At 40.0% G+C, this 12,567-nt stretch overlaps 2 pseudogenes and 1 further gene; all 3 read right to left on the bottom strand.

The window, feature by feature from the left end:
* Igk (immunoglobulin kappa chain complex) overlaps positions 1-12,567 on the bottom strand; it is a 3,171,119-nt gene that overhangs the window by 2,557,690 nt on the left and 600,862 nt on the right.
* Igkv11-114 (immunoglobulin kappa chain variable) lies at positions 4,142-4,606 on the bottom strand (annotated as a pseudogene). Its single transcript is given in 2 exon segments — positions 4,142-4,436; positions 4,558-4,606. Coding segments are annotated over 2 exon segments (344 nt in total).
* Igkv1-115 (immunoglobulin kappa variable 1-115) lies at positions 7,349-8,268 on the bottom strand (annotated as a pseudogene). The gene is given in 2 exon segments: positions 7,349-7,661; positions 8,220-8,268. Coding segments are annotated over 2 exon segments (362 nt in total).

Here is a 12,567-nt window from a genome sequence, read left to right as displayed (position 1 = left end):
GCTGGCACAACTGGTTGTTATCATGTAGAAGAATGCGAATCGATCCATACTTATCAACTTGTACTAAGGTCAAATCTAAGTGGATCAAAGAACTTCACATAAAACCAGAGACACTGAAACTTATAGAGGAGAAAGTGGGGAAAAGCCTTGAAGATATGGGCACAGGAGAAAAATTCCTGAACAGAACAGCAATGGCATGTGCTGTAAGATCGAGAATTGACAAATGGGACCTAATGAAACTCCAAAGTTTCTGCAAGGCAAAAGACACCGTCAATAAGACAAAAAGACCACCAACAGATTGGGAAAGGATTTTTACCTATCCTAAATCAGATAGGGGGCTAATATCCAACATATATAAAGAACTCAAGAAGGTGGACTTCAGAAAATCGAACAACCCCATTAAAAAATGGGGCTCAGAACTGAACAAAGAATTCTCACCTGAGGAATACCGAATGGCAGAGAAGCACCTGAAAAAATGTTCAACATCCTTAATCATCAGGGAAATGCAAATCAAAACAACCCTGAGATTCCACCTCACACCAGTCAGAATGGCTAAGATCAAAATTTCAGGTGACAGCAGATGCTGGCGTGGATGTGGAGAAAGAGGAACACTCCTCCATTGTTGGTGGGATTGCAGGCTTGTACAACCACTCTGGAAATCAGTCTGGTGGTTCCTCAGAAAATTGGACATAGTACTACCAGAGGATCACACAATACCTCTCCTGGGCATATATCCAGAAGATGCCCCAACTGGTAAGAAGGACACATGCTCCACTATGTTCATAGCAGCCTTATTTATAATAGCCAGAAGCTGGAAAGAACCCAGATGCCCCTCAACAGAGGAATGGATACAGAAAATGTGGTACATCTACACAATGGAGTACTACTCAGCTATTAAAAAGAATGAATTTATGAAATTCCTAGCCAAATGGTTGGACCTGGAGAGCATCATCCTGAGTGAGGTAACACATTCACAAAGGAACTCACACAATATGTACTCACTGATAAGTGGATATTAGCCCCAAACCTAGGATTCTCAAGATATAAGGTACAATTTGCTAAACACATGAAACTCAAGAAGAATGAAGACTGAAGTGTGGACACTATCCCCCTCCTTAGAATTGGGAACAAAACACCCATGGAAGGAGTTACAGAGACAAAGTTTGGAGCTGAGATGAAAGGATGGACCATGTAGAGACTGCCATATCCAGGGATCCACCCCATAATCAGCATCCAAACGCTGACACCATTGCATACCCTAGAAAGATTTTATTGAAAGGACCCAGATGTAGCTATCTCTTGTGAGACTATGCCGGGGCCTAGCAAACACAGAAGTGGATGCTCACAGTCAGCTAATGGATGGATCACAGGGCTCCCAATGGAAGAGCTAGAGAAAGAACCCAAGGAGCTAAAGGGATCTTCAACCCTATAGGTGGAACAACATTATGAACCAACCAGTACCCCGGAGCTCTTGACTCTAGCTGCATATGTATCAAAAGATGGCCTAATCGGCCATCACTGGAAAGAGAGGCCCATTGGACACGCAAACTTTGTATGCCCCAGTACAGGGGAACGCCAGGGCCAAAAGGGGGAGTGGGTGGGTAGGGGAGTGGGGGTGGGTGGGTATGGGGGACGTTTGGTATAGCATTGGTAATGTAAATGAGCTAAATACCTAATAAAAAATGGAAAAAAAATCATCCCGTGGAAAAAAGACAGCATTTTCAACAAATGGTGTTGACACAACTGGTGGTTATCATGTAGAAGAATGCGAATTGATCCATTCTTATCTCCTTTTACAAAGCTCAAGTCTAAGTGGATGAAAGAACTCCACAAAAACCAGAGATACTGAAGATTATAGAGGAGAAGGTGGGGAAAATCCACGAATATATGGGCACATGGGAAAATTTCCTAAACAGAACAGCAATGGCCTGTGTTATAAGATAAAGAATTGACAAATGGGACCTCATAAAATTCCAAAGCTTCTGTAGGGCAAAAGATATAGTCAATAAGAGGAAAAGGCCACCAACAGATAGGGAAAGAATGTTTACAATTCCTAAATCTGATATCAGACTAATATCCAATATATACAAAGAGCTCAAGAAGCTGAACTCCAGAAATTCAAATAACCCCATTAAAAAATGGGGCTCAGAATTGAACAAAGAATTCTCACCTGAGGAATACTGAATGGCAGAGCAGCACCTGAAAAAATGTTCAACATCCTTAATTATGAGGGAAATGCAAATCAAAACAACCCTGAGATTCCACCTCACACCAATCAGAATGGCTAGGTTCAAAATTTCATGTCACAGCAGATGCTGGCAAGGATGTAGAGAAAGAGGAACACTCCTCCATTGCTGGTGGGATTGCAAGCTGGCACAACCAGTCTGGAAATCAGTCTGCAGTTTCCTCAGAACACTGGACATAGTATTACCACTAGATCCAGCAATACCTTTCCTGGGCATATACCCAGAAGATGTTCCAACTGGTAATAAGGACACATGCTCTACTATGTTCATAGCAGCCCTATTTATAATAGCCAGGAGCTGTAAAGACCCCAGATTGCCGCAGACCCTCTGGGCCCCTGTGTCTGCCTAGAACGGGTTCTCTCGAGCAGATGGGCAAAGCGTAGGATTTGACAAACAGATGCACACAAGAGAGGTGTTGAATCTGAATGTAATGTCTGGTCGAGCATTAGACTATTATATTACAGCGAATTATCAGGAGTTACAAACCACAAACAAGACAAGGTACACTGAAATTTACCAGATACAACAGAAAAGAATTTGCAGAAACTAGATAAATGTTTGCAATAGAGATCAACAGCCCTGCCTAGGATCAGTCTAGTGCCAGGCAAGAATTTCACACTTTAGTGTTAATAGCACCAGGGGGTTTTAACTCTTGACAGGCCTCAAGAATAATGTGGTGTCACGGAGCTCTAAATTCCTAGGTCTTGTAAAATTTTATCTTGTCTGGAGATTTCCCCATTTATCAGGATAGTATATCAACTTGCTCTTGGCATGGAATGTAGCCTGTAGTAAAGATTGCTATCTCAGTGAGATTCCTAGGCTGTTTCTGCAGATAACTGAGTTAATGGCTCTGATTTATTGTGATGCTTAATTAGTTACTGAATAGGTTAAACTCCTTGCTGTAATCTGGAATTTTGGAACACTGGGAGAGGCTTTAGCTAATTCAGAATTCAATCTTAAAAGGCACTTACTATAGCGTAATGCTTAATAGACGGCACGTGGATCCATATACTAGACTAACGCAAGAGTAGAAAATTAATTTTATGGGTTAGGGGGACGGACGGACTTCCAGGAGGGACTTTCCTTTAAACTCTTTTCCTCATGAGAAAGCTTCCAAATTTTTACCTGTCAAGCTGACTCGACTGGAGAGCGTGGTACCAGATGACACCATTGCATACACTAGCAAGATTGTGCTGATAGGACCCTGATATAGCTGTCCCTAGTGAGACTATTCTGGGGCCTAGCAAACACATAAGTGGATGCTCACAGTCAGCTATTGGATATTATTTGAATCTTAAATGCAGTTCTGGACACAGGAGCCAGAAGAATCCTATGTGAAATACTACAGAGAGACGAGAGCTGGAATTTCACACTCACTTGCTGCAATTTTGTGGCACAGTAAAGGATCATGGTAGGCAGCCTTCCCTTTCTCTGACATATGTACTCTAGCTTTTTTGAGAAAACCAGTAATCTTTGTACTGCCTGTTTCTCTCATTAATATTTTACTACCTTTAAAGTACTAGCACTTAGAATCATTTTTTTCTGTATTTAAGGAATGTATTCTAGAAAGATTCACTGTACCTTTCTTTCCCTATTTTGAGTCCCAACTAGTGCTACAACTCAGACTTCTCACAAGGAATTACAGTGTCCTCTCCTAATGCAGAAAAGAATATGTGTGCTCCGTATTGCTAAAAATAAAAAGGAACATTGTTAGAGTACATTGAGGACTGGTTAGCCTTTTCTCTCAAAACAAGTGTCTCTCCATGAGCTCTCAACCAATACTATGGCAACCGAGAAAGTGTTTCAGTGGTGACTCATGAGAAGTAGCAGGTGGGCCAGCCAAGCCTCTCACTTCTGCTTCCACACGGGTTTATGTTATTACTTGTATCATTGTGCGAGGGAGATACCTATGCTGTAGACAGAAATAAGTTGCCACATCTTCTTCCTCCAGGCTTCTGATGGTGAAAGTGAAATCTGTCCCATATCCAGTGCCACTGAACCTTGAAGGGACCCCATCTTCCAATTTGCTTGCACCATAGATCAAGAGCCTAGCAGCTTTCCTAGTGTTTGCTGATACCAGATTAAATAATTGCTAATGCTCTGACTTGCCTGGCAAGTCAGGGAGACTCTCTCCCAAAGATGCAGACAGGGAGGATGGAGACTGGGTCATTTGAACATCACATCTGGCACCTAGAAATGAAGACATAATAAGTACCCACATAATTAAGTATTATAAAAGAAGACATGCCCCATTGCCCGTCAAAATTAATCACTGTGTAACAGTGAAGTTCACATTTTAGTCCTATTTTACCTAGAAAACAGAACAACAGGAGCCCAAGGAAAGGAGCAGGGGCCCTCATGTTTTTTCTCAGTCCTGATTGCATTGACAGCTGCACAGAGTGTAACTGTCATATAAGTCCCAAACATTGTGCAGTGTGTGCATGCAAGTCACTGGAAACTATTTAGTGCTGGGCACAGCTGCAAGGCTTGCTCATCTCAGCACTTAGCAGAAGCCCAGTGTTCACAAATGCCCAAGGTCAGACCACACATAAGTCTCCAGGGAATTCATTTCTTTTTAAAGTTTTTAAATTCTAAATGGCATCTGGAGGTTATGTGAAATTTTCTAATATACCTAAGCTCTGTTTTTATTTTCATAATTCAATGACATACGGGGACATATGGAGGGATACCCTACTATCAGATAATATACAACAGAGAAGTAACTACTAAATCTTTAACTCACTGAAGTAATTCACATTGACTAAAAAAAAAAAAAATGTGTGTTCTTTATGTGTATTTGTGAGTTTGGAATAGTCATTTCTTTCAAACAGAAGAATATATTTTTCTCATCAAGACTATTTTAAATGAATTAAAAAGAAAGACTTAACAACTTTAAACATGCTTATTTAAGTACCAAATGAGGAAATATGCAGGAGATGAACACATTTCACATCATTCCCAACTACATGTGTCACTTAGAGTTCTGAATACTTATTTTTCCAGAGACTAATTACAGATTATCTTGGGCAAATTTTAGAGCCCTTACCAAGCACTGTTCCTTAACCACCTCTTTGTCTGACCTAATGTCTTTGTGCCTAGCATGTAATAGGTTTGTTAACAAACAATAAGTTACCACAATCACAAAACTAATTAAGAATGATTTTAGATTGTGTCTTGTGGGGAATTGCAGGCTGGTCTCCAGTCAAATTGAGGTCTGAACCCCGGGAATGATGATAAATCACCTTTGTAACATGGTAGGCATTCCTGCATGCTCCTAAAACTCTGGCTCCTGCCTAAGTTACTGGCCTCCACAGTCCTCACAAAAGAAGCATGGTCAGTAGTCACATAGGCAATGGCCCAAGCTTCTGACCTTCAGGGTAAACTCCTCCCCAGTTATACCTAGCAACAGTAAAGACCATAAAAGGGGCTGTTCAGCCCCACTTCAATCTCTTGCTCTCTTACTTGTCTCTCTTGCTTCTTACCCCTCTCTCTTACTCCCTCTCTCCTGTTTGTCTTCTCTCCTCTCTTCTCTCTCTTTGTCTTCTCTCCTTTGCTCTTTCTCCCTCTTACTCTCTCTCTCTCTAGCCTTCTCTCTCTCTCTCTTTTTCTTTCTTTCTTTCTTTCTTTCTTTCTTTCTTTCTTTCTTTCTTTCTTTCTTTCTTTTTGTTTGTTTGTCAAAACATAATGATGATTTCTAACCACAATAGAACAAATGATGCTGAATGGTGGAAAATTGTAGCTAAATCTTGGCACAGATGCACATGGTTTTTTGTTTGTTTGTTTGTTTTTGTATTTTTGTGTTTTTGTTTGTTTGTTTGTTTTCTGTTTAAATAATTGCTAAGAGGAATGTTTGGGGACACTGTCAGCTCCTGAGTCTATGCTCCTTCCACTGACAGGACAGGTTTTGCTGCCTATTGCAAGAAAATATAATGCTTTATGTGGACTCTTCTGTTTTGCTTGTTCTGGATTTTCAGACCCCAACTGTAGACTTTGTGTGTGATATGAAAGTAGACAGTGTGGATACTAGTGCTTGAAATGTTTACACATTGATATGGCAGGGAATAGAAAAGGAAAGGCTGTTGAATTGTAAACAAAAGCATGAGTGTATACCAAAAACACTACAGAAACAAGTTATTTTTTTAATTCTAAGGTGAATAATGATCCTCTAGACGTGACAGGTTCCTAGTGTCATGTATAGGCATTAGCATTATAACAGATGTCCCAAACCCACAAGACAATACAGGCTATTGTCAGTTTTTTTTTGATTGATGACTAGAAGGAGGTCACAAATACTTATTGCTAAAGCAACAACATACATTTTAGTGGAAGAACATAGAGAGGTAATAATGAAGTCAAACTGAAAGTCTACTGCTGAATTGCTGAAAATCACAGTTCTAGAAGATGCCCTTCAAATTCCCAGTGGATTAAGAAATTTTCATAAATTTTACTCAGCTGTGGACTTCATATCTGACAATAATGTACATCTCTTTAGCAGGATGTTAACTACAGCAGTGATCCCCATCATAGGGTTAAACTAAAAGATTCTTGTTAGATCTGTGATGCATTGAGAAAACTATGTCAGAAAAGACATAACTTTATGGATAAAAGCATTTGGTGAAAGTTACAGAGTCAATGGAAATACATCATGCAAATGGAATAAAAACAGAAGATAATATACATATAAAATGGAATTTAAATCAAAAGCTTAAAATGTGGCAAATGATGTAATTATTAGTAAGTGAGAAAATTTAATAAAGAAATACTTCCCTGTTTCCTGTCTGCTTTACCAGATAATGTTGAATAACAAAGAAAGACAACGCCTGTAGGAACAGAAAGGGTTTACACTCAGCTTAACTACAATCATTGCTGATTGCTGAGAGGCTACCTCTTCACTACTCTCATGGGGCAGATATGATATCATTGTCATTGACGCCAGTGAAGCCAAAAAGAATGACCAGTGAGCTGTAGCCAAGATGCACATGCCCTCAGCTGCACCACATAATCTGCAGATCCTCAACACTTCTCTCTCACACAGATAAGTAACTTATTTGACAGCTGGGACCCCAAGCAAGGACAGTTTTGTTAAGGTCTGCATCACTGTGGGAGGTAAATGTGTACCTTGGAAGCAGTAATAAACTCCCAAATCCTCAGGCTCTACTCTGCTGATCTTAAGTGTGAAATCTGTCCCTGATCCACTGCCACTGAACCTGTCTGGAACACCAGAATGTCGTTTGGAAACCTCATAGATCAGGAGTTGTAGAGACTGGCCTGACTTCTGCAGGTGCCATTCCAAATAGGAATTTCCATTACTGTGAACAAGGCTCTGACTTGATGAGCAAGAGATAGATGCTTGATCTCCAAGGCTGACAGGCAGGAAAAGTGGAGTTTGGGTCAACAGAACATCGCTGCTGGAAGCTGAAGTAATGAAAGAGAAGTACAGATTCAGGTACAACTTCATGAGCAATCTTCTGATTTTTTTAATACATTACAACTGAAATGTTTGTTTATAGATACTATTCTTTATATATTAAAATTCCTGTCCTAACAAAACAAGTGAAATAGAAGCTCCAAGGTGCTTCTATACATAACTTAGACCATCTCATCTATCCATGTCATAATCTTCATTGTAGCACAGGTTCTCTCCCATCTGGAACCTCCTTCTCACAAATATATAACCAACAGGCACCATCCTGGAGGATAATACCTGTCTACTCACACATGGCACTACACATGTAGTGAGCAGTGTGACCCAGTTCTTTTTGCAATACAGATAGAGGGAAGTACCCCGACAGTTTCTCATGATTGCAAAAATAACAAAACCTCTTCTATATTGAAGAGGGCACTTGTGCTCACAGATAAGCAATGGAGAAACTAGCAAAGTTAGTTACATAGGGGTACCTCCTCAATGGAGGAAATATATGCTTGGTTTTCACCTAGAATACTTGGAATGGATGTTCGTAGTAAACTGATGACCTTGTCTATCTATAAGGCCTCACCCAAATTCCCTAGAATCTCTCTTCATGGGCTTCATCATTAGTTTCCTTTCTCAGTCAATTGAATCCACCCTTAGGGGAGAGGTCACATGTACTTTGCAAAAGAGTTTCAAGTCTTAGGCTTACTGTGCAAATGAAATTGAGATAGAAGTTTTTGTTTTCAAATGTTTTGCTGAACTTAAAAAATGTCTAAAATATACTGCCTCAATGTCAAACTTCAAGCATTTGAAATACCATCAGCCATATACTGAACTGAACACGGATCCACAATGGAGGAACTAGAGAAAGGACCCAAGGAGCTGAAGGGGTCTTCAGACTCATAGAAGGAACAACATTAAGAATCAACCTATACCCCCAGAACTACCATGGACTAAACCAACAACTAAAAAATAAACATGGCTCCAGCTGTATATGTAGCAGAAGATGGCCTCGTGGTACATCACTGAGAAGAGAAGCCCTTGGTCCAGTTAAGGCTTGATACTCCAGTGTAGGGGAATGCCAGGACAGGGAAGCTGGAGTGGGTGGGTTTGTGAGCAGGGGGAGGGGGAGTCGGGAGGTTTTCGGAAGGGAAAAGAGGAAAAGAGGAAGGGAAAAGAGGAAATTACATTTGAAATGTAAATAAAGAAAATATCTAATTAATATAAAAAGGTACTTCCCACAAAAAGCTAATTCAGTGCATTTTATTATATTTATTAATATAATTAAATAGCAAGATTCTCAGTATATGCAAAATATGAAAAAATTGTTTACTTAAAAATTTAAACAGTTTGAACCTTCCAATCCCATCCATTGTGAACTGATTACTTATAATACCAAACTGGGATATCTGAAAGTAAGTTAAAATCCAAACAATATATCCCCTAGTAGTTTATTGTGAGTTTCCTTTCAGCAGGAGTATCATTTTACATTTCTCAATAAAACTATGATATATCCCATCTAAAACATATGTCTCTTTAAAATTCTGGAAATATTCTGAAAAATATCTACAGAAACAACACAAATTCCAGAAAAGCATGTCAGGTAAAAGAGTATATGTGTTGCCCTGTTGTGAATATCTGCAGTCTGCATTCCTCTGGATTACTCGGATTCCAGCCTTCCTTGAAAAAAAAGTATGTTGTTCATATCCTTTCTCATATTTAAGGGTGGTGTGGGCACACTGTGAAAAAAAAATGCTTTCTCTTTCATCTCTAAAATATCAAATTTTACTTATTTGCTTATTTATTTATTTACTTATTTATTTATTGTATATGGGTGCTCTATCTGCATATACACCTATATGCCAGAAGAGGACATCAGATCACACTATAGATGGATATGAGTCACTATGAGGTTGCTAAGGATTAAAATCAGGACCTCTGGAATAGAAGACAGTACTCTTATCTGCTAAGCCATCACTTCAGCCCTTAAAGTATACCCGGATATAAGAGACAATTTGTAAAACACATGAAACTGAAGAAGAACGAAGACCAAAGTGTGGACACTTTGCCCCTTCTTAGAATTGGAAACAATCACCCATGGAAGGAGTTACAGAGAAAAGTTTGGAGCTGAGACAAAAGGATGGTCCATCTAGAGACTGCCATATCCAGGGATCCATCCCATAATTAGCCTCCAAACGATGACACCATTGCATACACTAGCAAGAGTTTGCTGAAAGGACCCTGATATAGCTGTCTCTTGTGAGACTAGGCCGAAGCCTAGCAAACACATAAATGGATGCTCACAGTCAGCTATTGGATGGATCACTGGGCTCCCAATGGAGGAGCTAGAGAAAGTACCCAAGGAGCTAAAGGGAACTGCAACCCTATAGGTGGAACAACATTATGAACTAACCAGTATCCCAGAGCTCTTAACTCTAGCTGCATATGTATCAAAAGATGGCCTAGTCGGCCATCACTGGAAAGAGAGGCCCATTGGACACGCAAACTTTATATGCCCCAGTACAGGGGAACACCAGGGCCAAAAAGTGGGAATGGGTGGGTAGGGGAGTGGGGGGGAGGGTATAGGGGACTTTTGGGATAGCATTGGAAATGTAATTGAGGAAAATACGTAATAAAAAAAATACAAAAAAGAAAAAGTTTGATTTCAGCTGTGCATTGGTGATACATACCTTTAATTCCAGCACTTTGGAGGCAGAGCCAGGCAGACTTATCATTTAGAGGCCAGCCTGGTCTACATAGTGAGTTTTGGGACAGCCAGGACTACGCAAAGAAACCATGTCTTGAAAAAACAATAAATAAATAAATAAATAAATAAATAAATAAACAAATAAATGTTTCATTTGTAATTCATGACAGAGAAAAACACATGTGATTACATAGAATGTAACAAACAAAAATGAGAAATAACCATGTGATAGCTGTCATTCTGATATCACTTAATTCAAGTAATTTAATATATGAAGTAATTAAAATATAAAGGAGAGGGGAATTATAAAATTGTCCTGTAAATGTGTGTAGCTAAGAGGAGATTATACTGGGTAGGGTAACCATACCGTTGAGTGCTTAATTTGAGTAGTTTGTTAAATCTAAGAAATCAAAAGCTGCATTGGTGTTGAAAGATCAAAAGGGGGAAATAGCACACAGGTTGTGATGGTTTGTATATGCTTGGTGCAGGGAATGGCACTATTTGGAGGCTTAATTGGAGTAGATGTGTCACTGTGGGCATGGGCTTAAGACCCTCATACTAGCTGCCTAAAAGTCACTCTTCCACTAGCAGCCTTCAAACAAAGCTATAGAACTCTCAGCTGTGCCTGCACCAGGCCTGGCTAGATGCTGCCCTGCACCCACTTTGATGATGGACCTATGAACCTGTAAGCCAGCACAAATAAATGTTGTCCTTTAAACGTTTTAAGTGTTGCCTTGGTCATGGTATCTGTTCACAGCAGTAAAACCGTAAAAGACTCAGGTGATATGAATAGGCAAAGAGACTGATGAATAGGGAGAGTTAAGTGTGAAAGTGTGGAATATGGGACACAGACCATGACAACAGAGAAACTGCCACAGGACTGGTGATGTCAAACATGTTCAAACTCCAGAAATCTCAAAAGTTGAGACCCGCAGGAGGGGAACTAATTCCTTTCCTGTTTCCTGGCCTGCTTCTGAGCATGGAAAACGAATACTCCCCAACCAGTTAGATAGAGATTGTCAGTCAAATAGCACGTAAACTGGAATTCTACCTGATACAAATAGAGCAGACTGGGGCAATAGAACACATTTAGCCCACAAATCCCATTCCACTCCCCAAGGTTTTTGGAGTCCCAGTCAACATGTGATAAAGCACACAAGTTGTTTTCTCCAGGATAATCAGAGACTATCTGATTGCACTGATTTGTAATATTTGAAGAAGTTTCCCCCATCTCCCAGACAAGACATCACTGGACTTTTGTACTCACCTGGATGGCAAGGCTTCTATCTCTTGCAGAAGCTCTCATCGCAGCATAGGCCCCTGACATCACCACTGCCACCACACCCCCCATGTGACTAGGAACCAAGGCCAGTGCCTACTGCCTGTCCCTCTTTATTATATAAGAGCTGTAATACTTTTCAGCTTTCCAAGCTGGACTGGAGTGACATGATTCCTATTTGTCCTGGATTCTGCTTCACTTTCTCCAAGCCTGGTGGGCAGCAGCATCTTATGTCATAGAAGGAAGAAGTAGATTGCTGACCCAACCCATTTTAGACTTTTTCCTGCTCTCTTCAAGTCATTGTACTGGATGCATCCAGGCACCTTGGGAAGAGAGGGTGAAGCTGGAACCACAAAGGACGATATTCATTTAATTTTACCAATATGATTATCTGCAATTGCCTCCAGTTTCCTGAAATTAGTATAATGTTATTTTATTTAAGTTTTGAAAAGCATTTCTTTATTCAGATATAAAGGAAAAGGACATGATAAAATTTCCCATTATATCCATGTATCAGGAAAGGATTGTATTGCTTAAGGTAACCTAGAAAGTTATGTGCTTAACTTGGAGTAGTTGTTGAATCTTAACTAAGAATGAAATGTTGGAGTGAGAAAGGGAAGGAAAGATCCTACATGGTGTTGAGGAGGGTGTTGTGGAAGATAAAACTAACATTAAGGGTGTTGTAAATGAAGGGTGAGGGTGTCAAAATACTCACAGGGGGAAATACAGAAACAAAGAATGGAGCAGAGATTGAAGGAAAGTCCATCCAGAGACTATCCCACACTGACATCCATCCCCTATATACAAACCTATAGTAACCAAACCTAGACATTATTATGGATGCCAAGAAGTGCTTGCTTGACAGGAGCCTGATATGGCTGTCTCCTGAGAGGCTCTGCCAGAGTCAGACAAATAAAGAGGTGGA

This window comes from Mus musculus, chromosome 6 (assembly GCF_000001635.26).
Source record: "Mus musculus strain C57BL/6J chromosome 6, GRCm38.p6 C57BL/6J".
NCBI lineage: Eukaryota > Metazoa > Chordata > Mammalia > Rodentia > Muridae > Mus > Mus musculus.
This window is presented reverse-complemented; position numbering and strand designations above follow the sequence as displayed.